The following is a 26154-nucleotide window of genomic DNA, read 5'->3' on the forward strand; positions in this document are numbered from 1 at the left end:
AGCCAGGTGCTTTCATCTTACCCAGCTGCTCCTGCTTTAAATACAATAGAAATAACCAGGCTTTTGGGATTAAAACATTTTCTTTTAATTTATGTTGGATTTCTTCGGAACTACAGGTTACCTAACCTAAAACCAAATTTATATATTTAAGTGCAGACCATTTCAAACCAGTTTGGGCCACTAGGAAGCCTGCTGCTGGCAGTCGATGAGGCATGGCTGTAGTAAAAAACACTTTTTATATATATTTTGAATAAAGTTCTGTTTGACCTCCCACTTCGCTCTCTGATTGCATGATTGGTTTAGCGAAGAGGAAAATGTATTTGTGCAGCTAGTGTAACCAGTGTATTGAAAACCATGAGAAGACAAGGTTCTAGTTGGTTGCTTTCCCTCAGGCTAGCGTGTCTTGTCTGCAGGCAAGCATAGTTAATCTGCCGCTTGCCCTCCCCTTGTAAAGACGTGTCCTCCTGCTGTGACCCTGCAGCTTGGTGAAAGTGAGACTGCAGGCAGCTGTTGGAAGGCCCGAGTGTTTCTTTCTCACAGATAAAGAGGAAAAGTCCCCGTCTGTACTGGGGCTAAACAAAATAAAAGAAATGAGAGCTCCAGTGAAAAGCAGTGTCATCTAGTGGTTACAACACATGACCTGAAGACACAGGGGGCTCTGTCAAAATCACATTCGTTTTTATATATAAAACGTGTTGATTGTAGTTTGCATTTGTACATTCTGTGGTGTACATGGCTCTAATTAATTAATGGATTTTCAAAGATGTGAATATATAAAGCATTTCAAATCTCCTCATCCTTTATTTAAATGCCCCCCCCACCCCCCTTTCTATAGTAATTCATGCTAAACGTGTAAAGGGGTCTGTGGGGTCCCAGTTGTCCAGTGTCCATACCAATCCTATTGTCTGCTCCTCACATATCAATGTGACCACAGGCCTGGCATCAGTTATGCACACTGAAAATGTATGCCTACATACATCTGCAGAGCTCTGAAGTGTTTGGAGCAGTGCAGAGCATAGTATTACATTCTAATCACAATTCTTGCTCGGTTGTATCACCTTGTGCCTTTAGGAATCTACAAATACTAATACTAAAACTCTGTATTGTAGTACTAAAGGTGACATGTTTTAACTTGATACATGTGTTTATTTCTTTGTATTCTTTGTATACTTTGTAATACACTTCTGCAGCTTGCAGTTGAATGTGCTTATTGCTATAAAACCTGCTGTGTAGATACAGTGTTAGTAAAACCCCACGTTAAAGCCAGTACAGCTTGCTGGAGCATTTTACAAGTCAATGCAGGATGTATAGGTATTGACTTCCATTGTAGGGTCCACTGAAGATTATCATCATTGTTTTAAAGATCACGTGTACATGTTTGAAATGCTGAGTTGTACTGTTGGGATTATTACTTGACAGTGTCTGGCTTCTGTGAGTTCAACCAGTCGTGAGTAAGTCTGTGTCTCTCACCCCCTTCCCCCCTCCCCACACCACGTCTGTGTGTAGTAAGAGTGTAGGAATGAACATTGAGCTCATTTTAGGGCAGTAAGCACCTCCTGTGTTGGTTTCTAATGGCAGGTCTCTCATGTAGACTGATTTGAGTAAAGTGGGGCAGGAGCTGGGACAGTGTACAACGAGGGGGTTTGTGTGGGAATGCTGAGCACCAGCAAGGGCTCTTTAGTCTGAACAGGGAGCAGGGAGGATGAATTTAGACAGTTTCTTATTTATTTTTATAGTTATACTGTAGCATGCACTGCTGTCTGCTGTATTGACTGAGTGAACCTACATGCACCATCTTGTTTGTATAATCGGCAGTTATTTATGATTGACAAACCTGTGTTGCCTATTATTGATTACAGGGAATGTATAGTAATAATAATATTAATGTTCAAATTGACTGAAGCAAACACGCTCAGCTGACCCCTGGTGGCTGTATGTTGGTGCTGCAGATATAATAGACAGGATTTTGGTCAAAAAGCCAACTGTCCAACATTTTGCTGTGGCTGGCATGCCTTTCTCAAGGGAGAATTAAAAAAAAAATATGAGAATGCAAGCTGTGGATTGGACAATGGCTCCTGCCTTGCTGGACATTGAAAAAGATTGTCCTCGGATAGTTTATGTTTTATTTCATCCAAAGGCGGCATTGGATATTTAGCCAGCCTATTCTGATACAGGTCAAATTTTACTACACAGACAAAGCTGGGCTTTGAGGCATAATCCAAATTTATTTATTTATTTATTTATTTATTTATTTATTTATTTATTTTCATCCCAAAACAGCCACGGAAAAATTGCATCCATTACATGCCTTATGCTGACTCAGTATGTAACAAATACATGTTTTATTGTGTGTTTTTTTCCTTCTTTTTTTAAAAAGTTCCATAGCTTTATTGTACACCAGTGCCTTTTGATATACAGCATAGTGGTGAGTTGTAGTGGTGTGGTTTTTAGGCACTGTGACCTGTCCTTCTGCCAATCAATTGTTGCCTGTTATTGATCCCAGGAATAATTAATAATAATAATAATAATAATAATAATAATAATAATAATAATAATAATCAAGTCAACACGCTCAGCTGACATCTGGTGGCTGTATATTTAAAATATCTACCTTTACCTAACATTATTTGACTTTGAAGTCTTTTTATTCTGTTCATGCTAATACAGTTCTGCCTTGCAGAGTATGCTGTTTCCACTGCGGTGACATGTTGCCACTATAAATATCTCTCCTCTGGTGATTTTAAGTATCCTCTTTTTTTACGCATGTAACAAAGGTAAAAAAAAAGTCTTGTAAGATGTAAAGATTTAATGACGGCCTCAAGTCTCAAGTTCACCTGCTCTTAATACGAGTTCAGAACTTGAATTTCATGTTCAGAAGCAAAAACAGGAGTGTTGTTTCCTGCAGTACCCTGAGAGAAGACACTTCTAATTGGAGGGATCTCTCTTTAAACTGTAAGAACACGTGATACACTGGAGAGTTAATATCAAGATAATATAGCCAGGTGTAAATTATACAGTTTGTTTAACCAATCCTTTTGAATAAAGCTGCCGTACTATGTATACATTACCACAACAAACTCTATGCAGTGTTTTGGATACCATAAATTTATAGTGTAGTAACGAGACGGATTCCTGACTGCTGAATGAGTAACTGCAAAATTAAGGGTGTTTTGAATCTTGCCTGGCTTGTTTTTAAGTGTCCTTTTTTTAGTTTGTGTACATTGATACAGAAGGGAGATGCACAGCACAAAGCTGTTTGTGCCCTTCATTAAAATAGCTCATATATTCATGATGCCCAACTTCAATTCCATTCAGCCAAACCTTAATACACAATTTAAAACTGGCAAATACAGGAACAGAGGCCGCTGTGCCGTCCTTAAGAGGCGAAGTCCAAATTAACAAGGTCTCATTTTAGGTGAGACTGCAAACTGAGAAAAGGCTGGTGCCTGTGAAGTCTAAAAGTGGAATTGGTTTTTCAGTGTGTCAGTGAGCCTGTGTGTGTTCATCAGTGGAGGTTGATGCTGAATGTGTGTGAATCTGTGCAAAGGTGCTGGAGATTAAAAATGTCACAAGGCTGCTCTTTGATTTTTATTTATTTTTTGTTTTCCTAAGTTTATGCCCTGCCCCTTGCTAGGGTTCGAGTGCGAGGATATGTTTTGTTGCGAGTATCCTGTGGGGAAGCAATGAAAATTAAAAATGACAGCTGTTCTTCTAAAAGAGGTGACGTTATCGCAGCAGCACTACCCACCAACACCCCCTGTGCCTTTTACCACCCCTGCTTTTGGGTTTGTGGAGAAAGCAGACTAGCAGTGCAGAATTCGAGTTTGTTTTAGGTGTGGAGTGGCAGAATGAGATTAGAGTGACTGTGGAAAGCTATTCTATGTGGATATGTGTGTGTGTGTGTTGGTTTATGAGGGATGAATAACAGAGTTAGCCACAAAGCCATTTTTCATCAGAGGGACCTGATTTTGTCTTGTGTTTTTTCAGATGTTTAAGCAGGGGGGATAAAAAAGAAAGGAGAGAAAGCTTTCAGAAAGAGAGCGGGGGTTTGGGGAGGCAGACAACAAACTGAACCTGTGCCAAAAAGCTACCAACGCAGCAAGACAACAGCATCTGCAGTGAGAGTAATATCTGCAATGTGGAATGGTGTTGCAGAGTGAGAGACAGAAGGGAGGGGGTGTGTAGTGGAAGGGACGTGCCGCTCATAATAAAAAAAATGGCGATGTTTGAACAGCAGCCTTAAACGCCAATGTTTTTCTTGTCTTTTCTGAGCCAAAGGGGTGAAAGTGAAAGATACGATTTCCAGTAGCGCTGTCTGAAGATAGGCTGTGGTGTCTTGCAGTGTTAGGTTGTTTCTTGTTTTTTTGGAACGGGGAGTGTAATCTGCCTTGCGCATTGGAGAAGTCGGTGTTCTGGGCTAGCCGCCATGCAAGCCTTTCCTGTCCCCTCAGAAAACCTGCTCTTTTGTGTATCCTTTCCTAAGCGAGGATCTGCTGACAAGTAAGTAGAAGCAGCGTGTGGCAAACTGTTATCCATGCCAAGACATTCCTATTTTCCATGGACTTGATTTCGGGGGGAGAGGGGAAAGGAGGGGTTGACTTGGTTTCAGCTCAGATACATCAGTTTTGTTCTCAAACCCAAAGCTCTTCTATTATCCACACACTTGATGTTGGAGTCTCTCTTCGAGATTGTTCCATTCTCTAGTCTACACCATCAACCCCATCCTTCTTGCCCTCTTTCTATTCCTATTCCTTTTGACGCAGCTCTTATTTATTGACACACTTGGTTTACCTGTCAGACCTCAGATCATTCTGCATTGCTCCTCTGGAGCTGAGCAGTCTGAAGAGTTTCCATCCTTTTCATACCCTGGTCTTAGAGTCGTGGGCTGTTCCAGGAGTCCTGGGTTAAATCCAAGACTTCTTGAAACTGAGAGTTGTCTATTCACCTAGCTCGAAGGATGAGAGCTGCTTTTTGCATTGAGGTAGTTCTACACTTCATTTAGTTTATGTTTTTCAGTAAGACAACAAAGTTTCCAGAAATACCACAAAGGTCAAGGGGATTGAATGTAAGTAATTAGTCATGTAACCTTGAGCAGACTATAATATTTTATATTCATCAGTAGCAACACTATTACATTTGAGACATACCCAATAGGTTGTGCTAAACCCCAGCTGATGTCATTGTGTGGCTAATTAATTCTAGCACAACAGTATCTTAATTGCTTTGTGGTTAGTTTTTTTTTCTTTTATTATTTATGTATTTGCTGGGAAGTTATAATGTTAACTAATGGATATTAGACAAGACCATTAAAAACACAGTAAAAACTGCCTGAAGCATATAATTATATGGTTAAACCAGTTTTCACTGTATGTTCTTGGTTATGGATAATGGATAACTGGCTGTTAGCTACAGAATCTCCAACCAAAGCATAATTCTGTTGTAAATCCATTCACGATGTACCATCAAAATGTTGGATTAAGTGGTAGGGAATAAGAACATTTAAGATTAAGTGTAACTATGAGTTACAGAAGTTAAAGGTAATTGCAATAAACAAAACCATAAATAAGCAGATATTCAGCTATATGAAAAGTGTCTTGTTGTACATGTAGTACCTCCTTGTATTGTGTGAACTTCAACTGGCCTGAGCATTAGGAATACTAAACACTGGTGTTTTTGTAAAGCCTTGGATGAAAATAGTTACAAAGGCTGGGTAGTAGTTACCAAACCAGATATAGTAAGGAAGCTTCATTTGGATTAAACAAAAAGGCTATGAATCTCTGTGAACTGGTATTAGAAACCCAGTGTCCATTGGGAGGGATGGATTATTCTTCAGGAATATCCACTTTGAAAAGAGCAGTCTGTTGAAATGAGATCCAAGTAAATGAAAGATGTGTATATTATTACAAAGGAACCGTGAGCCTGAGCTCGTATTCTTCATTAGTCATTCAGAGCAGCAATTACTTTATTCAATCGCTGATTACACTTTCATTTATTTAACACAATTAACGCAGGATTAGCTTTCCTGACTTTAGCTGACACTTGCTCACGCTCTCTCAGCTTTCTTTCTCATTATATTCCCCTCAGTTGACTTTTCTCTTTTAGTTTCCCTCTTGCTTTTCTCTCCCCTTGTATCATCTGCTCTGTTGCCTCCTTTTTCTCCCATCCATTACCATTGCCTAAGGCTGAAACGGCAAACCACTTACAAGGTGCATCTTTATTCCTGACCGTTGATGTTGTACAGAGCAAGATGTTTTCCTGCAGTTCTGTATTTGTTAAAAAACAGGTAAGAAACTGCAGATTACCTGTACAAATACAGCACCCTTATTGCCAAGATGTACTCCCACCCTCAGTAAAGCGTTTCAGCTCTTTACTTAATTATTTCTCACTTTCTGTTTTCATTCCTTTTCTCTTATCCCAGTCCTTGTGTTTTTTGCTTTTTTTTTTTACATACCCGCTCTGTCATATCCCATCTGTCTCTTCCTTCCCCGTTCTACTTCTCCTCCACTGTTTGATTTGAGGAGCCCTGGAAATCTGAGAGAGCTCTGCAGTATCAGGTAGATGACACCCAATCCCTCAGTTTGTTCATGCTCATGTGTCTCATGGCTCTGAATGGAAGTAATACATGACCTGCCAAATTACTGTACCCCGTGTCCCTTATTCACCTGCAGCTTTCCTTAATTGTAAGTGGAGACCAGCTAACAAATTGTGTAATTTGACCAATTAGCACTATGTTTAGAGAAACTGTAGCAGTGGTCAGGGAGGAAGTTGACCCAGTTGTGTTGGGTGAGTGACCATGTTCAGCAGGCAGTCTATCTCTCTCTCTCTCTCTCTCTCTCTCTCTCTCTCTCTCTGGATCTCTCTCTCTCTCTCTCTCCCTCTCTGGATCTCTCTCTCTCTCTCTCTCTCTCTCAGGGTCAGACAGAGGAGGATTGGCAGAATGTTCAGATGGCTATTTTGGGTAGCTGTGACTCATGGTAACCCCTGGTTACTGAATAGATATGTGTGGGGAAGTGGCAAGACACAGGCAGCCTATCATAATTCCATGAATAAAATCAAGTCAGAGGGAAAAAAATAAAATAAAATACACTGGCATTACAAGCACTTTGCTTATTTGCTGAGTGATTTGAATGCTAATGTTAGCTCTCTGCAAACTCTTTAGTTTTTGTTTTGAGGGGATTAACCCTTTCAGGACCAAGCATTTTTTAGTGGGATGCTCCCCCAGGACCAGGTGTTTTTTGGTTGTGTTTGACTCTCTTCCTATAAAAATTCACTAAAAATGGGGTAAGAAGAATAAAATCAAGGTTCTGGAATGGCCTAGTTAAAGACCCGATTTAAATCCTGATTGAGAATCTTTGATATAAGTTGAAGAAGGCTGTGCACAAGATAAGTCCTCGGAATTTCATTTTGAATTGGCATTTTTGGAGTTTTGCAGAAAAATTGCTGAAATAAATAATTGTAGACATCTGTTTCTTGTAACTTTTGTTTTTCGTCATCCACAAAAGCAAAACTTTTACTACAAAAGATTTGTCCTGAAATTCTTTGTTTTTGAATAATTTCTAGAAATTATAAATTCCCATTGGGGTATGTAAACTTTTGACTGCAACTGTGTGTGAGTAATTTATATATATATATAATATTGTTTGTGGGGTCTTTCCTTAGAGACGTGCCACAGTGTCACGTGACCACAATATGGCAGCCATATTGAGTCAGAGGTCAATGTTAAGGTTACGTATGCCATTTGTTTCAACCTGTGACAGGGTGGCTGGGCAGTGACGTCAAGGCAGAAGCAGGAACGTAAACAAACTGACACCAACAGTACTGCAGTTAAAGGCGGTGCCGTTTTATTTTAAATACAAAAATAAATCAAAGGTTTAAACAAAAAGAAACTTGCTCACATTGCGAAAATAAAAGGTTTAAATAAAACAAATCTTGAACACAAAATTATAAATACAGGTCAGGCTGGGCAGGCGCTGTCACTGGTCCTGTATATTTTTAAAGTTTAAGTTTCATTTGCTATCTCTCTCCTCGTTCTCTCCACTCTCGCTCCTCATACACCCCACCCAGAGTGCAGAGAGCTGCAGGCTTTTATGCAGGTGACCATCTCCCGATTTAGCAACAAATTAAATCACTTAATTAATTCAGGAGATGGCCACCTTCTGCACAAGGTTTTTAATTTATTCCTGGCAGAGGACGAGCACCAATCTCGCCTCTGCCAGAACACGTTAAAATAAAACAAAACAATATCAAAACCTACGGCGCACGGCTCTCGCCGTCATTTAAATACAATAACTAAATACAGAAATAATAACAGAACACACCACGCCTCGCCGTCATAAATAATAAATACATAAACACAAAATAACACAGGCAGAGGGGGAGACCCCGTTCTAAAAATAAATAAATAATACATTTTACAGGGCTCCTCGCCCCGTTACACAGCCCTACAAATAATAAGTCTGTATATCAAATGGTTTCTAAGATATGAAGTGTTGAAAGTGTGTCAGGTTTACCCATGCATCCCTTCAACAAATGCACAATTACTTTGTCTTAAATTATTTCGGTTGAAAGGAGGAGAATATAGGGTGAAAGCTAGACACAATCTGACCAATGGAAGGCTTGTTGCTCTCAACCCCATACTATATCCTGAGGCCTTGGGGAAGACTGAATTCCTTAAAGGATTACAGGATTAGGAAGCTGAAAGGTGATGCAGTTGCTCAGAGGACAGGAAGTAAAAAGAGCAAGAGCTGCAGTGGAGAGATCTACAGTGAATGCATCTCTCAACGGCAGCCCTTTTAATTAAAGGCCACTGATTGAAAGATATTGGAGAGGATTAGGTGCTCTGAGGAGTCTGAACCAGTGTTGCTAGAAAACACATGCCTCCCTCCACTGCACTCCCCCTGGTCATGCTCACTCTTCATGGAGCTGGCTGAGAGACACTGCTGAGAATTGTTCAGTCTCAAGTCTCAAGTCTCCTTGTCGTTCCTTTCACTGTGTGTTTATTTAGAAGACGCTTTGCTCTTTATACTGTGCAGGGATGGCAATAAGACTCCTATTGCACAGTTGTTTCACCCATTCCAGGTTTTACTACGAGCTTGATTACCCCACTGTGTGTCTTATTAAGCTCATAGTAAAACCAGGAACGGCTATGCAATGGGAGTCGCATTTCCATCACTACTCTGTGTCATTTGATCTTTCTCAGAGTGGGTAGAATGAATAGGGGGGGTTAGGAAGCTTGTTAATCCTTCACTCATTTTACTGTTAGAACAGCATCATAAGCAGCCAGAGAATCGGACTGTGACTGATAATTCGAAACAGTTCAGTATCTTGACTGATATACACATGCATGCAAAGAAAATCAAGATCAATCTTCAAGGCCACATTCTATATGTAAATTCTTAATAAAGATTACAAGGTACTGTCAGGAACATTACATTTGTCACACAGAAAAAGTAAACCAAGTCCTCTAACAACCTCAGTGACAAGTAATGATAATGCCCGCTCCTTCACTTTAGCTTAAAGATTGGGTTCCTGTTTCTCTGTCCATCTAAAAACAAACTTGTTTTTTTAATATATTTTCTTTAGCTATTCATCATATAGAATAATAAGCGTCCTCCTTTACCTTTTAACACTGCATGCAAGATGTAAGTATGTGGTTTATTGTTTGCAGAAGATGCAGGATGATTAAATGGTTTTAGATGCAGATACATAGTTTTTTCTTGTAGCATCAGAGTGTCCAGTATCTAAAGCTAGCTGCATGTACCGTTAATGCTACATCAGTGATCTGTGATTGGGGTTCAGGCTGACGGCAGGACATGGATTTATAAATTAATAAAATCACAATGTACCTATGAATAGGATAACACTAGTAAATCTAATTGTATTTTGTACTTCTTCTGATAATAATAATAATAATAATAATAATAATAATAATAATAATAATAATAATAATAATAATAATAATAATAAATTACTCATTTAGCAGATGCTTTTATCCAAAGTAACTTGGAGACTGGGGGGTGAACTGTGCATCAACAACTGCTGCTGCAGAGTCACTTACAATAGGAGTACAAGGGGGTTAAACAACTTGCTCAGGGACTATTGACACTGAACCAGTTAGTAATAACTTGGATAAACACAACAACGTTGCCATTCTAAGTTCATATCTAGTTTTGAAATCTCCGATTTCTATTTGTGTACTGGATTTCGGATTTCCTTCAGGAGAGATATCGGGGTGTTGCTAAGAGCCTTGTATGTCCTCTTTCATGCGTGACATTGCAGGGACCAATGGGGACACAAATCTAAGATGAAAGAAGCCTCTGCCAAGCTGAACTGTAACCGCAGAGGAGAAAAGAAGAATGTAAAACCGCTCCTATGCTGCTCCGAGCTGCAGAGCTGAGAAACGGAAGCTGACCTGTGCGCAAAAACAAAACTGCGGTTACATTCAGGAACTGGCTTTCAGAACAAAACTGCTTCACAGATCAGGCAAGCGAGAAGTTTAAAGCGAGTTACTCATTTCAATACCTGTGCTTCAGAATGGTGAAACCACATCATCTTCTTTTACTGTACCATTTTTTTTTTGTTTTAATAAAATAGTGCTCAGTATCAAAAGGGACTCAACTAACTGTTACACAACAGAAATCTGGGATTTCGTTTAATGAATTGTGCTAGACAAAGAGAAAGAGGTGTGATAGCTTTTATTGGACTAACTAAATGATAATTAAACGCAGGCTTTGGAGACCTCAAGGTCTCTTCTTCAGGTGAAAGTAGGAAAGAGAAAACATCAATCTCATCTATCATCTCTGGACTGATAAGGCTACCATTTCATCTATCAAAGAATTGTGCTATCATTTTGCGCTTTGGTTTTTCATTGTCTAGATTGCTGGATAAAGGTAACACAAATGCCTTTATCCATTTGTGACTTGGAAACGTCTGAGGAGCGCTTGAAGCAACTTGAGTCTGGGTTTCCAAAGCTCAGCACTCTTTCATGTGTTTAACATTGGGGCACTAGAACTTTATGAAGCCGTTTCATTGACTAATTATACCTTACTGCAGTCTAGTAACAGGAGATTCCAGATGAGCCACTGCTTCATTGCCAGGCTGCCTTTTTACAGAATTTAAAACATTTACCATTTGTTTTATAGTGTCATCAACACTCAACTGAAAGATAGTAATAAAGAAATACTTTATTTATTTAGTTGTTCTTGGTCTTCTTGCTTTCTTATTAATATTTGTCAGTTTTTTATTCATGTTAAGGGCATAATAATAATAATAATAATAATATCTTTATCATGTTCTATTCATCGTGGTTCAATATCATGTAGCAAAGTGATGATTCATGACTTGACACCTATCAAATAAGCTCTCCAGGGCATTGCTGAACTGTTATCCAGGTAGCTCTTGGGTTGTTATGCATGGGCCCTCTTACAATTCCTAAGCAGAGATGTCGTTCCCTAGGACTGTGTGTATATCCAGTGCTGTGCTCCCAGCTGGATTTCATGCTTTATTGCTTTGTGATAAAAACACATTTACACTTCCATTCTACTTCTGAAGTGCTGTAATATTGAGCCATGCAGCTTCAGTGTGATACGAGTGCTAGATTCCGTTTAATTTATGAAACTTATAAAATATATATAGTTTAAACGTTAAAATTAATAACATTTTGAGAGAGTGGTATTACTTAATTTTAAACAAATGTCTTGGCATGAAAGGAACTATATAAAATAAATTTGATTGATTGAAGTAGCTTTTTAGAAATTATTGTCTGTAAATAGGTCTTCTGATTTTCAGTGTTTTACCTCTGTCTTTTCTACTCTCCTTTAAAAATGCAATTGATACCTGCTAAGCTGGTCGTGTATCTCAGTCACAACTGGGTGTAACCATTTCAATAGAAAACATGTTAACTAAAGCTTTTGACGCATTTTCAGCCTTTCCTTGAGCAGTATAGCATATAAAAACCATTAAAACAAATTAACATTGAATGTATTGGAGCTGTCTTCCGTCTTGCTTTGTGTGACGTCCTGTCGTTGACTCGCTCTATAGTCACACATAGTATTCTATTGAACGCTTGTCCCGTTCCTGTATTATGTAGCCATTGTTTTGTTATGGCCGCCCTTTGTTGGTTTAAAGGCTTAGGCACACAAATACTTTTTGTTACTGTTTTTCCTTTTGTTATTTTTGCCCCTGAACGCTTTGCATTCCGACACAATTCACCCTGCCGGTGTTCACTGGTGTGGGGGGGGGGGCTGTCAACGATATGATGTAACAGCGGCGCCAGAAAAGTTCCAATATGGTGGCAGCCTGCATTTCCAGCTGACCCAGAAAGCTGACAAAAAAATTGAAATACTGGCAGAACGCTTGACTTTTTAACAAAATTGGCGCAGCTAGACACATTTTGTTATGTATACAGAGCATTCAGGGGGCCTTGTTATTTTGAGTACAGTTTAATAGTAAAATTGATTGAATTGATTTTTTTCTGAAACGACTAAATGGGCTTTGAAATCGTAAGTCTTACTTTTTCATTAAAAGCAATAGCGACTCTGTGTTAATGTCAATGCAGTTACGCATTACGATTGTAATAAAGTGTGTCCAGCATAAAATACTTTCTTTCTCATTATGGCTTAGTACATGAAAAATGAAGGCTTGGCCGATTTTTTTAATAGCCCATTTAAGTTGTTTCACAGAGAAAAAAAACCTAAATGAAATATATTTTACTTAGTTGTAATTGACATACACTAATGGTTTAACAGGTATCAGTTTAATTCTTAAAGGAGAGTAGGAAGGTCGGGGTAAAACACCGAAAATCAGATGCCTTATTATACGATAATGATCTGTTTTGATTAAAGGGTGAGAATGAATTGCATTATTACAATGTTATGCAGTCTAATTATTCAAACAGTGCTGAAATCCAAATCGCTAATCTATCCTATTTACTGTGTAGAAGAGACAAGAACTAGTTATCTTCACACCAAACAGACATTTGCAGGATCAATACTCTGTTAAAATAAATAAATAAATAATTTACTAATGGCAATAGTTTGTTCTTGTCTGACTGGCAGCAGTAGGAAGAACGAACACCAAAAGATAAACCTAAAATGTAAGCAATCTTCTGTCTTTAAAAAAACAAAACAAACAAACAAAAAAAAAACATATTAAACATCTCTCTAGTCTCGGTCTCAGAAGAGCAGTTGCAAACTCAACTGACATCTCCCTCGGTAGGGTGCAAACTTAAAAAAACCCATCAACACAGCATTCTGTAATCTGGCTCAACAAAAGACATTCATTTGTTGAATCCTGTTCCTCCACAATTGAAATTGATTGCATGTCAGTTGCGATCATTTCAATAGTCAACCTTTGTTATGTTTTCATGTGTTTATCGTATTTCCTAGCACTGCTAGCATACTCTTACATTGCTGTTTGTCTGGGCCCCATCTCCTCTGCGTGAGCTCCAGCACCAGTAGTAGAGGCACACATCGTAAGCATGGCCGTAACTAACTATGAGGACACCGAGGTCATGTCCTTGGTTGTTTTTGTGCATCATCAATGCTGATGCTCGTGTAAAAATTCTGGTAAAGTACAAAAAACTCCATAATTTTCTCTGTTGGTTTGCCGTGTAACATAGATTTGGAGGTTGAATAGTAAATACCAAGCAGTCATGTAAATCAGTAGCAGTCACGTGAGCAAAAGCATGCTGGCCATTGGGAGGTGAATGTCCAGTGACAATGATGCCATGTGACAAAGATAGGAAGTAGACAGGTGAGGGGGGGGACTCTTGTAGCCGTTATTTGCTCTTGTTCTTAATATTTGGCCTGCACGTTTCTGACAAAGTTTAAACGGTTAAGCAAAATTAAAAACGTTTGACACTTTACTCATGTTTAAACAATTTACACCCTTAGTGGCTGACCAAGTTGAGTGCTTGTTATCGGTAAATAAATAGGATTTTCGCATCACTGGGGGGGAAAAAACACAACACAGCAGTTAGAAGGAACTCCAATCAATATTCCTGGAAAACAAGACCCTAACGCTGCAACAGATAAAAACGGTACCTAATAGACCGACCTTTCAGTATATGAATTAATGTTGCCACAGTTTGTTAAATTAGGCCGGTGTACTGTAGCTACTGGACATGATATTAAATTACTGTTGGAACAAACTGCATATGCTATGTGATCAGTTGTAAAAAAGCAACATGCCTTTCTCTTTATTTTCCCTCAGGTGTATGGGTAGGTGTCCACATTTTTTGTTTAGTGTTTTTTTACTTCAGATGTAGAAGTACCTGCTCTGCTCAATGAAATGCAAAGAGGAGAAGTTATCACAAAACATAATTTCAACTGTACCTCAAACGGTCATGTTATTGACAGTTCTAGCATTGCAGATGTATCCTATATAAAGTAAATAATAAAATAATTGTATTATTAATATTCGTTAACCTCTGCCTTAGAAACTACTGTTGTAAAAATCCAGATCCAAGAAGCTTCATTTTTTTTTTTTTATTCTTCCTCAACAGATCTACGAAAAACCGTACAAACCTCCTGAGCAGAATGAAGGAGAAGTTCAGGGAGACTTCCTTGGGGAAACAATGAAACCAAAGTACCAGTCCAAGAACACTCCACATCATCTGGAGTGGTCCACAACACCAGCAGGGGGATCCAACTCCCAGGGTACTGTGACAGAAACGGAACCTACTGGAGAAACAACAGGAATGAGTAAGAGCTCTGCTGCAGACACCGTGGCCATGCTACCTAAACAACAGCTAAATAAGTCCAGTGGGAGCCCTGCAGCTAGTCCATTCCGCACTGGGACTTCCAGCACAATAATATGGACACCAGGAATGGGTTCTATACCACAGGCTTCCAACCAGCCTGAAAGCACTGGGATGAGTCTTTCCATGCTGAATCACAAGAGGGTGATACAGGAGGTTGCTGAACAAATGTTTGGAAACATCAAGAGAAAGTATGGCAGAAAGGACTCCATGAGGGGCCTTGGATCCCAGAACCTGGGGAGGCAGTGGATTAATGTGGCCACAAAGGAGTCTGAGGGTAAGAACCAAGAGAATATCACAGAGAAGTATGTACAGCCTGATAAAACAACCAGGGAGCTGCCGAGTGGAGCCAGTGCTTTCACTGGGAATGGCAAGGAGAAGGAGGGAGATAGTATGCGGGGGTCCATTTCTATCCAGACACAGGCTTCCATAGGGCAACCAGGACGGAAGAGGAGATATCGCCGATCATTTAAAGGTCAACTCCCTGTTCAGAATTCAGCAGAAAAGACTCTGTCTCAGCTGGCTGAAAAAGATGAAGGCAGCAAGAGTTTTTTAGACTCGTCTCCCACCTGCTTTAACAAGAAGGAATTGAGAACATCCAGAATTGAGGAGAAAGAAGGACAGCCTGAAGCTGTTGAAATGACTCAAGGTGAGCCCACTGAGAATGGTAGAAGCAGACTTCGAAAACAAGGAGCTGTTGGGAGACCTAAACTGTTTTTGGAAGCTGGTAGGTCCAGGAGCATGCAGGTTGAAATCAAACGTCCAAAGCAAAAGGCCAAGCAGAGATGGACATCAATCAAGTCGAAAAATACCAGCCTCCAGACTACCAGCAGCAGTTTGACTACTGTTGTAGAACCACCATCAGCTTTTCCCATCACCCCCTCAAGCCCACTGTATACCAACACAGACAGTCTGACAGTCATCACTCCAGTCAAGAAGAAGAGGGGACGGCCCAAAAAGCAGCCCCTACTAACAGTTGAGACTATACATGAGGGCACCTCTACCAGTCCTATAAGTCCTATTGCACGGGAGCCACCAGGGGCTGTGAAGAAAAGGAGGAAGAAAAGGAGTTTGGCAAAGCTGGTACAGATTGCTTCAGCAAATGAGGCACCTGCGAACCATATGAAGCTAAATAAAAAAGTGAGGAACTTGGGTGTCCTAGATAAGAAAACCATCAGGACAATTAACAAGATGAAAATGGTCAAAAGAAAGAATATCCTAAATGAGATCCTGTCTTGTTCTACCACCAGCAGCAGCTTGGCTATGAAGTCTAAGGTCCCCATGTCAGGTGCAGTTTCCACTGTGGCATCAACGATTGAAGCTCGGCTAGGCAAGCAGATTAATGTGAGCAAGCGAGGGACCATCTACATCGGCAAAAAGAGGGGGAGAAAGCCCAGAGCCGAGGTGCAGCTCCAGCAAGAAGAGCACAAAGTCAGTGAAAAGCACCCTGTGCCTGTTTTAAGACACTATGAGAACCCAGCAGTGCCTTCCAACCCACAGCCCACAGCTGGGATGCCTTTACCTGGGTCAGCACAGCCACCTGCTGTCCAAGCTGTGGGGCCTGGTGGGAACCTAAGCCCTGCCAGCACTGAGACCAGTTTGCAGGAGCTTAAAACCATGCCAAACCTGCAGCCCATCAGTGCGTTACCCACCAAAGCTCCGAAGGGCTTGCATGGCAGCAGCTGGAAGCTTTCTCCTCCAAGGCTTATGGCCAACTCACCTTCCCATCTCTCTGAAGTGGCTTCTCTAAAGGAGGTGACCCTGTCTCCCATCAGCGAGTCCCACAGTGAGGAGACCATTCCAAGTGACAGTGGGATTGGCACGGACAACAATAGCACATCTGATCAGGCTGAGAAAGGTCCAGCATCCCGCAGGAGGTACTCCTTTGATTTCTGCACCCTGGATCCTTCAGAAGCTGCTGCTGCTGCACTACAGGCCAGCAACAAAGCCAAGCGAGGGCACTGCCCTAAGCACGCAACTGCGGTAGCAGTAGAGACCTACCTGTCCCACGAAAGTCTGAAAAAGCAGAAGCACCGGCGTAAACGGAAGGGTCTCCAGAGCCGAGACGACCTGCAGTTTCTGGCTGACCTGGAAGAACTTATTGGAAAGTTCCAGGTCTTCCGTGTCTCCCACCGGAGCTACACCTTCTATCATGAAAACTCATACCCTAGCATCTTCCGGGTCAACTTCGACCACTACTACCCTGTGCCGTACTTCCCCTATGACCCTCTGCACTACCTTCGCAGGAACTCCGAGGTAAAGTCCAAGAAGAGACGTGGCAGGCCAGCCAAAGCCAATGAGCCGATGACAAAGATGCCTTTCCTCCAAGGGTTTGGGTACCCAATTCCCAACGGCAATTACTATGCACCCTACGCAATGCCTTATACGTCGATGCCTATTGCAACCAATATGATGAACCTGGGCTACTATGGTCAGTATCCAACTCCTTTATACCTGCCTCACACCCTTGGTGCAGCAACTTCCCCATTCATGAGACCAACAGTCCCTCCTCCCCAGTTCCATTCTGGTGCTCATGTGAAGTCAACTGCCGCTGCCAAACACAAGACCAAACACGGTGTCCACCAGGGGCCCTCTGCTGGCATAGGTGATGCCCAGTCCACCCTTGGGGCTCCTAAGGTTGGGGGCAGCTGCCTGCCTAGTGGCCGCCTCCACAAGCGCAAACATAAGCACAAACACAAACACAAGGAAGACCAGCTCTCTGGCTCGCAGAGGGAAGATCTTGGGGGACTCTTCAGTGGAGCCAAGAACCCCAGCTACTTGAACCTGTTGAGCGAGAGACTAGGAATGTCTGACAAAGAACCCTCCTTGCCCAAACATAAGGAGAAGCAGCGACACCAGCAAAACACAGATGCGCTGCCAAGGAGTTCCAGAAACATATTTGAAGTAGACACCCTCTCCATGCTGTCCCTCTCCGAGTCCCAGCAATGGAAGCGTTCTCGAGACCGAGCCGAACCAGCTGGAGACTTCTACGATCCCATCAGCCGGCGGCACTCTGAAAGCACCAGGAGCAGACAGGAGTCTGACTTGTTCGGGGACGTTCAAGCTTCCAGGGATAGTGAATCTGGCCTTGGGGGCAGGAGACGGAGCCTGGAAAGCTTTGGGGTGTATCGGGAGCAAAACATGGGCCCATTTAAGAGTAGCCAGAGTGAGAAGATGTACAGTTCCCCATCAGCAGCATCAACAAGTAAGAACATATCTAAAATGTTTATTGCTCATATTGCATGCTAGTTAAATGCCTTGAGCCATTAATACAAGTACAAAGTTCAGTGTCTCCATCCAACACTTGTTTTTGTTTTGCTTTGTTTTCCTTTTTGCATTATTGCAGTGGATTATCCTGGTTCAGATGAAGATAACTCATCATAAAAGCAATCTCATACTCTTACAATCACAAACTTTTTACAACTAAACTCAAAAGCAAAAAAAGCTGTTTCTTCATGAGGCAGAATGTTGGTTGACATCACAATGGTATCCAATGGTCACATGTTGTCATAACATTTTTATCACATGAAATGTATGACCGCTTGTGTTCAGGGTAAGACTCCTACAGAAAATAGTGGACGTTTTCCTGTGCGCAAGGGGTTCTGCGACCTGTCAGGCCCCCAGTGAAGTCCAGGGACAAAGCCAGCGCAGTTAATTTTACACCTAATAAGATGAAGATATTCAGTGGAGAGCCTGGGTCCATGAAAATCATACTTTTAGTTGGATGGGAAGATGTTTATTCCCAGCCCAGAATAAAGAAAAGGAGACCCTCACTCTCTAAACTAGGAGGGCTATCCTTGCCTGCTCTTGAGAAATATTATTCAGCTGCAAGGCTATATTCAGTGCAATACTGGATTTCCATAAATGTTAATGCCGGATGTACCCACATGAAACCATCTCCTAACTGGTCCCAACAAACAATTAAAAGTTAAAACAGTTATTATATTAAATACAATAAATGTTTGGTATAATGTTTAAATAAATGTTAGACAATGATTATTTAAAACCAGAGAACAAAGATGTATTGTCCACAAAAAGAGAGGCAACTAACAAGGCCTTGACATCACATATTCACTGCGATAAAATACATCCTTCCTGCTTTCCATCATTGGTGTATTATTTATTTAATAATAATAATAATAATAATAATAATAATAATGGTCATCATAATCTTTGTTAGATAATGTCCTTCATTATAAGGATCCTAAAGCTCTTTACAAAGAAAAAGCCATAAACAAATTCCATGCAATTGCAGGTTGCAAATAAAAACTAAAGCTTAAAAGAAATCTGACAATAGCCAAACACTTCTGCCGTTTTTACATATAATATAGTATCCCAAAGTGCTTTTGCAATAACAGCTATAAAGACCATACAGACACCACAGATCACAGAAATAAAAAACAAGTAAACAGAATGCATATCATTAACCCTTTGCGGTTCATTACAGCGCGCCTCGGGTGCATCAGGTCCAGTTTATTTTCACACGCGCAGTTTATTTTAGACGCGCTGTTTAAAAGTATTGTTTTCACAGTAAAACAGGTTTAAAAGGCACTGCATATCAACAGGACACTCAGTACTGCATCTCCAGTCCCGCCCCACCCCTTGTTCGCTGTATTTTTCACATACCTCTTCATAGTCGTGCATACCGATAAATCATCTTCTGATCACTCGTTTTATCACCAAACTCCTCAATAATGCGATCCAAGTCATTATTTTATTACTATAACTTGGGGTCTACTTAAATCGCGGTAAATTTACGTATTTTTCATGGGTATGTTGCGGAATAAAATTAGGATTTCGCTGACATTTTGCGGACCTGTTTAAACATTAAATTAACCTAAGTAGACAGCATTTTGGAGCACTATAGAGCCTAAAAATAGTGGTACTTGCTTCCTTAATGAAACAGAGTGCTGTCATTTGTTAAAGGCAAGCATGCAGCATCCCCCTGCAGTTGACTTGCCCATACATTGAAACTGCATGTTCTGCATCCACTGAATTGGTTGGAAGTTAAGGCAAATCTTTGCCAAGTTATACAGATGCGGATATCGATTAGAAACCGCCCAAAATCTCGGTTACTCGGGCATCTGGCATACTTTAATAAAGGCAATGTATGCAGCACGTTCGTTTTCATATTATTTGTCCCATCCAATAATTTATTTTATTAGTACCGAGTCAAAACAAAGAAAACATGGCTATTCAGGTCTAAAATTCCAACTGCGAAAAAGTAAGCAGCAGGTTGAAGCGAGGTGGCTGTGCTGGATCGTTTTAGTACTGATTTAACTTGAATACAGGAATACTTTTAGTCTGGGCTGACTTTCCACTTTGGTTTCTGAAAGCTGTTTATTTTACGTTCTGTTTAGCAGCCTCTGTAGTAGCCTTTTGTTTAATGTGTGATTCTGAAGCTAAATAGCGATCGATCGTATTTTCTCCAGAGACACATTGTATGCAAAACAATTACCTCAGTCTGCATTATTATTATTATTTATTTCTTAGCAGACGCCCTTATCCAGGGCGACGTACAATCGCAAGCAAATACAAATATATTCAAGTGTTACAATATAAGTCATACAATAAGAACAAGAAATACAATAATTCTCAAGTGTGACAAACCACAATTCAATAATACAGCAGATAATAGTGAAAGTTACATCAGGATATGATTAAATAGTGATAGTTACATCAGGATATGATTAAGTACAAAATACTACAGATTAAACACTTGGCAGATTACAATATTCTGAGGTACAGGATTAAATGCAGTAAAATAGGGGGCAGATAAGAGCAAAATAAAGCATATTTAAATGAAGGGTGATAGTGTCCCAGGATACAACAGAGGAGTTCTACAGGTGCTGTTTGAAGAGGTGAGTCTTAAGGAGGCGCCGGAATGTGGTCAGGGACTGGGCAGCATGTACAGTTTCTTTGGGAAATATCTTGAAACGATCATCAGCCAAAATAAACTTTGCTTTTTTGTCGTCCATTTCTACTATTTTACCTCCAATGCTGAAAACTAGATTTTAGCAACCTGAATCAAAACAGTGCAGCACCAACTTTGTCCCACCCCCTACTGCACAGTACAGATCACATAAAAGCAGTAAAGAGAGGCTGATTAAAACTTTGTCATTTGAATAGTAAACAAGAACGTTAACCGCTTTGGAGAATTTTTTTGTGTAAATATTATTTGTGGACATTTTTTGTTTGTTTGTTTTTTGCTTAAGTGCAATGCACACGGGACGGTGAAGGAATTAAAAAGGGCTGTCTACAGAAGGAAGACACGTAGTTTGCGTTGCTTGCGTTACGCAGTAGTTCATTTAAACGAGGTTTCTTTTTTTCCCCCTCTCTGTACTTGTTTGAATGCATTGGCCCCTAAGAGGTGAATTTCGCGGTGACCCCTCAATTTCACGACTAGAGACCTGTTTTTTACGTCTTTTTGATGATGTCGGACAGGGTCTGGCATTGGACCATAAAGAGAAAATTGTAATGTCGGACCTGGTCTGACATAGGACCACATAGGGTTAAAAAAGAAAAAGAAAAACATTTAAAACATCGGACAAAATAGCAGGTCACAAATAAAAAATAACACAACAAAATGAAAGAATGGAAGGCTTTATATTATAGCTTATAAACAGTGTCTGTAAATACCGATACGATATTACATAACTTTTGCTTTATATTATAAGCTTTCACAATTATTTTCAGCACATCGAGAGATCTTACTAGGAACGCAGAATCGAGGAAGGAGGGAGGCAGTGTAAATGCTGTTTTTCATCGAGTCTGTCTGTCTGTTTAGTTTGTCCGTTTTGGAAGAAAAAAATACAAATGTCTTAACTGAATCGACACATGTTATTATGTGATAACATTCTTTAAAAAAATAAAATATAATTGCCCTCTAAAAACCAGTTCACGCTGCCACTTATCAATTTCAGCACAAAGACTCCAGTGACTGCGTGTGCTCCAGAGCTCCAGAGAGCACACGCACTACAAGGAAAAACTGCGTCGGGAACATTAAACGATGAAATATTAGGGAGAAATAAAATAGACTACTATTCAAGATAAATAACAATGAAGATGGAGTGTGAAAAATGGCGTTTTGCCAAAAATAGTCCACCCACATCCACCCCCCAGTCTAACACTGCTTGTGTTGTATAAAAGAGTATTGTGGTATAAAACTATGATGTATTATGAGTTATGTAATATACCATAGATCAACTTAAAATTGTGGCTCCTTATAGCAGCTTTTAAAAAGTATTCAATGAAAAGAATAACTGCGTGCATGATTAACTGTGTGCAACTTTTTAGTGCAATTATGTAATTGTAGAATTGCATACAATTCCAGAAACAAACTGTTGTCTGTGACAATTGTTTGTTTTTTATTTGGTATTTTGAAAATTGCTTTTAGAATAGTGGTGCCATATTTAAAATGTAATTGTAACATTTGTTAGTTATAAAAGTACATTGAGATATCTGGCTGGAATGCATTCCCAGAAGAGGAAGCGGGCATATCTGTTTATTGATTGCTAGGTGCTTGAACTCTTTCTGATAGTGACTAGTATGTAACCAGTCAGATGTAGGTTATTCAGAGCTACAACAACAAAAAATCTATTTACTTTTAAATGTGATATGTATAGATAGATAAATTAAACACCAGACTTTTTATTTATTTATTTATTTATTTATTTATTTATTTATTTAAAGCTCTCCCCCCAAGCACCAGCCTCTCAGAGATATATGATTCACTCATTTTCTGATTTATTTTCTGCAGAAATGTAATAAAGGCTCCTTGTGTTAAAAAAACCTGGAAAGAAGCCAGGAGTTTAATGAATCTGGCCTACTCTACTGAAGGGGAATTGCAAGCCCAGGGCTCAGTTAGATTACATTCCCACTCCCTTGGGGGAGAGGGAGGGGGGAGTTGAATCACATACGTTCTCTGCACTTCACAGAATTTTAACTCTAGTTAAAATTAAAAGGATTTTTTTTACATGCATGCATAGAAAATTGTGCCACAGCTGTGCCCTTGACTGTCATTTGTTAAGAAAAATTGCAGAGACTAAATTGTTTTCTCTTTTTGTAGGATTATCCGTTATGTAGATAGCATTTTTTCACATCTGTCTTTTAATTAATTTAAAAAAAAAATACAAACACACAATTTAAATCGTGTGTGTGTATATGTATATATATATATATATATAAAAAAAAATAAAAGATTGAAGAGGAAGGTAAAGTCTAATTCTATAGTTAAGGTAATACAGTAATTTTGTCTAATGACCAAGGTGTGGGAACCTCTTGCTTCAATAAATTAACATTATTCAGAGTGTTGTAATTTCCTATGTTTTAAAATGCTTTATCCAGTTTTGAAATACATGGCACAAGTCAATCAACTGCTTCCCTGCAAGGTAGTACATTAACAGGAAGTAAGCATAGTGCCTGCTAATCGACACAGCTTCTCAAAAAACCCAAAGACAATCCGATTAGCAAGAGGCAGGAGGAAGGGACATTTTGCAGCAATCGTCTCATCCCTGCCACCACCAAACCCAGCCCAAGTGGATCAACCAGTGGGACGTTTCCCTCAAAATTCTGACAAACATGTCGAGTAGAAGACATTCTCGATTTTGTTTCTGGAAAGCATGTCAATTGTTGTACTTTGTGCATCTTGGGTCAGGGGTGTAATCAATCGTCTTCTTCCTCCTCATCCTGTTTTATTCTTATCTCTGATTTGTTCTGGGTTAGGTTTTGTTCTAAGTGTTGACAGATTTTCCTTGAAGTCTGATTGGGAGTGTTGTTCCTCTAAGTAAAGGTCTTAAATCTTGGATTATTTGGTACATATTGCTACATTCTTCATGGAATACCAACCAGAAGGCAGGTTTGTTTTAGTTGTTGCGTGTTTTGTTTTTTTCTTGCCATTGTTTGTTGTGTTGACTGTGTGTCTTCTTGATCTCTCCATTTTAAGAGCATCTTTCTGGTCCTGAACATGTTTGATTGTGTGTCCCTCTGCTGGACAGTTTCTGCGTAACGCTTGGATAATGGAATGGCATTAAACTAGGATTGTAATGGGTTGACTGGATTAGGCGTGACGCACACACTTGTTTTGATAGATCTTTCTCTTGAGGATGCTGTGGTGTCCAGGGTTACTTGCCCTGTGGGTGGGTTCAATTCAAATTCAATTCAAATGAGATGCTCTTCCTTCATGTCTAGCCATCAGCACATACTCATTTTCAACTGACGGGACCTTTTTTAAGAGTCGTTCACACCTCATCCAGTGGTAAGTGAGTGTGTGTTGTTTCTGTGAGTAATATGCCAGTTCAACTTGAGAAATATATGATCTTGACCTCAGTCAGTTTTAATATATAATAGTACTTGTGCTGTTTCCAAACAACTGGTCAAGTTCTATTTTTACACATCCCTGGAGGGTAAATCTAGCAGCTGTGTCTGCGCTGCCATGTTGAGATGCATCTGAGATTCAGATTTCATATTTGCAGTGTTACGCTACTGCATGCAAATGTGCCAGTGACATGACCTTCGGCTGTGGGTATTCACATTCCATGTGCTTTAGTTTACTTTTTTTTTTTTTTTTTTAAAGTTGTTTTCGTGTTTGGTACACAGTTGTATTCCATTATTCCCATTGCCTAATTTTGATGTAATATCTAAATTGTGAAGGAAACTGCACACTTGGTACATTAGTGTTTGTTTTGACAGAGTACTGCACTTTTAACATTAATTATCTAGCATATTGCAGGGAAGAAATATTCTCAATAAGCCAGAAATACTAGTGGGCCAATGCGCTGGGCATAAAAAATATGTGTTATTTGTTAATTTGCTATTAAAGGAGTTAGATTTCAAACAAACGTTTCATAAAATGTGCTTGCGCCAGACAGATATTCCACCTTGTGTATTTAGGAACCATCAAGTAAAATTGCAGTAACAAAGTTTTCAGTCTTTAGAGGAAGTCATTCCAGGAGCATGCTTGTGATCTACTGTACCTCTGCCTTTATCGATCCACGGATTGGGTCTGTGGTACTGCCCTCGTGCAAACTGCATTCCACTTTTACCATTGGATCCATTTATAATGCTTCTGCTTTCTACTGTCAACAAGGAGCTGCCCAGCATAACGAGCTGAGATCACAGCATAAATCTTGATCATTTATTTGTATAAAAGACGAAGCCTACTTGTAAATTATGTACCGACAGCGAGAAACAGCCGGAGCAAGGTTAAATGAAATGAGGCACAGCGTCGAAATAATTTGTACAAAACTGAAGGAAAGACTGCCAGTCTCCAGCAGACCATACCTCACATGATGTCTGAGTGAAATCTGATAATGAAGGCCTCATACATGCTTCCCTCATTGGCCTTTACAGAAACAAGGGTAAAGGTGCTGAAGCCACTCCTGTCAAACGTGAAATCTTATTTCTATGAGAATCATTTGGAGTGTGAACTTATAAGGGAGTAGAAGCAATGAACAGCTCTTACCAATGTATCAATTTCAAAAGTATAAATCTGCTTTCCTTTTGCATTTAAACTTCTTGTGCTGTTTCAGTGTGTACATGCTGAAGTAAATATGCGCACACCTTTTACCAAGTTACCGTGCTCTTAAAATCAAGCCCTAAGTATGAAAAGTGAAAAGCACTCGCTTGAACTCCCAGTGATTTGTCTCCTGTTATTTTAAAGTGTTGTGCTCGTTTCTGTATGTGAATACATGCTGCCCTGTAGCTGTGACAAGATAACAGTGCTTCACAGGGTTAACTAGGCTGCCGTTTGATGCATGCACTTGACCAGTGCTGTGCTGCACATCAGACACCACACGTACAATTGATTCAAGGACTGCTGGTACTTTTGATGTAAAGTTCGCACAGTACTTTGTGTGTCCTCTGGAGACGGTTGCCTGTGTTTTAGTTCTGGTATTCATCATCTCTCTAGAGCTTTTCTGTGCTGTCATCTTGTTGTTTGTTCCCCGGAGTGAACTACAGCACTAGAGATGAGAGAGTGTGATCCACCTCTTGATGCCTTTGGGAAGGATCTTAGTGGTGAAGTGTTGGCAGGGGTTAGCCAGAAAATCAGCTCTTAGCTGAGCTTAACAACCAGTGAAAGCATTGTAGATAAAAAACAATACAAAAAGTATGCTCTATACCAGTGGTTTCCAACCTCGGTCCTGGGGACCCACTGTGGCTGCTGGTTTTCATTCCAACCGAGCTCTCAATTACTTAACTAGATCCTTAATTGAACTGAGCATTTGCTTAATTAGACCTTTTTGATTGTTTTCAGTTCTTAAACAGTTGCAGGGTTAAAGTTACTTATAAAATGGTATAGCTAACTTGAAATATGCAATTGTTAAGAGCTGAAAACAATTAAAACGGTCTAATACAGCTAATTAGCAATTCAATTAAGGGTCTAGTTAAGTAATTGA

General features: G+C 39.9%; 1 protein-coding gene across 3 annotated transcripts in view; it reads left to right on the forward strand.

The window, feature by feature from the left end:
* Positions 1-26154, forward strand: part of LOC131697726 (SET-binding protein-like) — an 83798-nt gene that overhangs the window by 45039 nt on the left and 12605 nt on the right. For all 3 annotated transcript variants that reach the window (XM_058988767.1, XM_058988759.1, XM_058988772.1), the window contains one exon: positions 14504-17963. In XM_058988767.1, the coding sequence (XP_058844750.1) occupies positions 14504-17963 (3460 nt within the window). The remainder of the gene's footprint in view (positions 1-14503; positions 17964-26154) is intronic.

Source organism: Acipenser ruthenus, chromosome 2, assembly GCF_902713425.1.
Source record: "Acipenser ruthenus chromosome 2, fAciRut3.2 maternal haplotype, whole genome shotgun sequence".
Taxonomy (NCBI): domain Eukaryota; kingdom Metazoa; phylum Chordata; class Actinopteri; order Acipenseriformes; family Acipenseridae; genus Acipenser; species Acipenser ruthenus.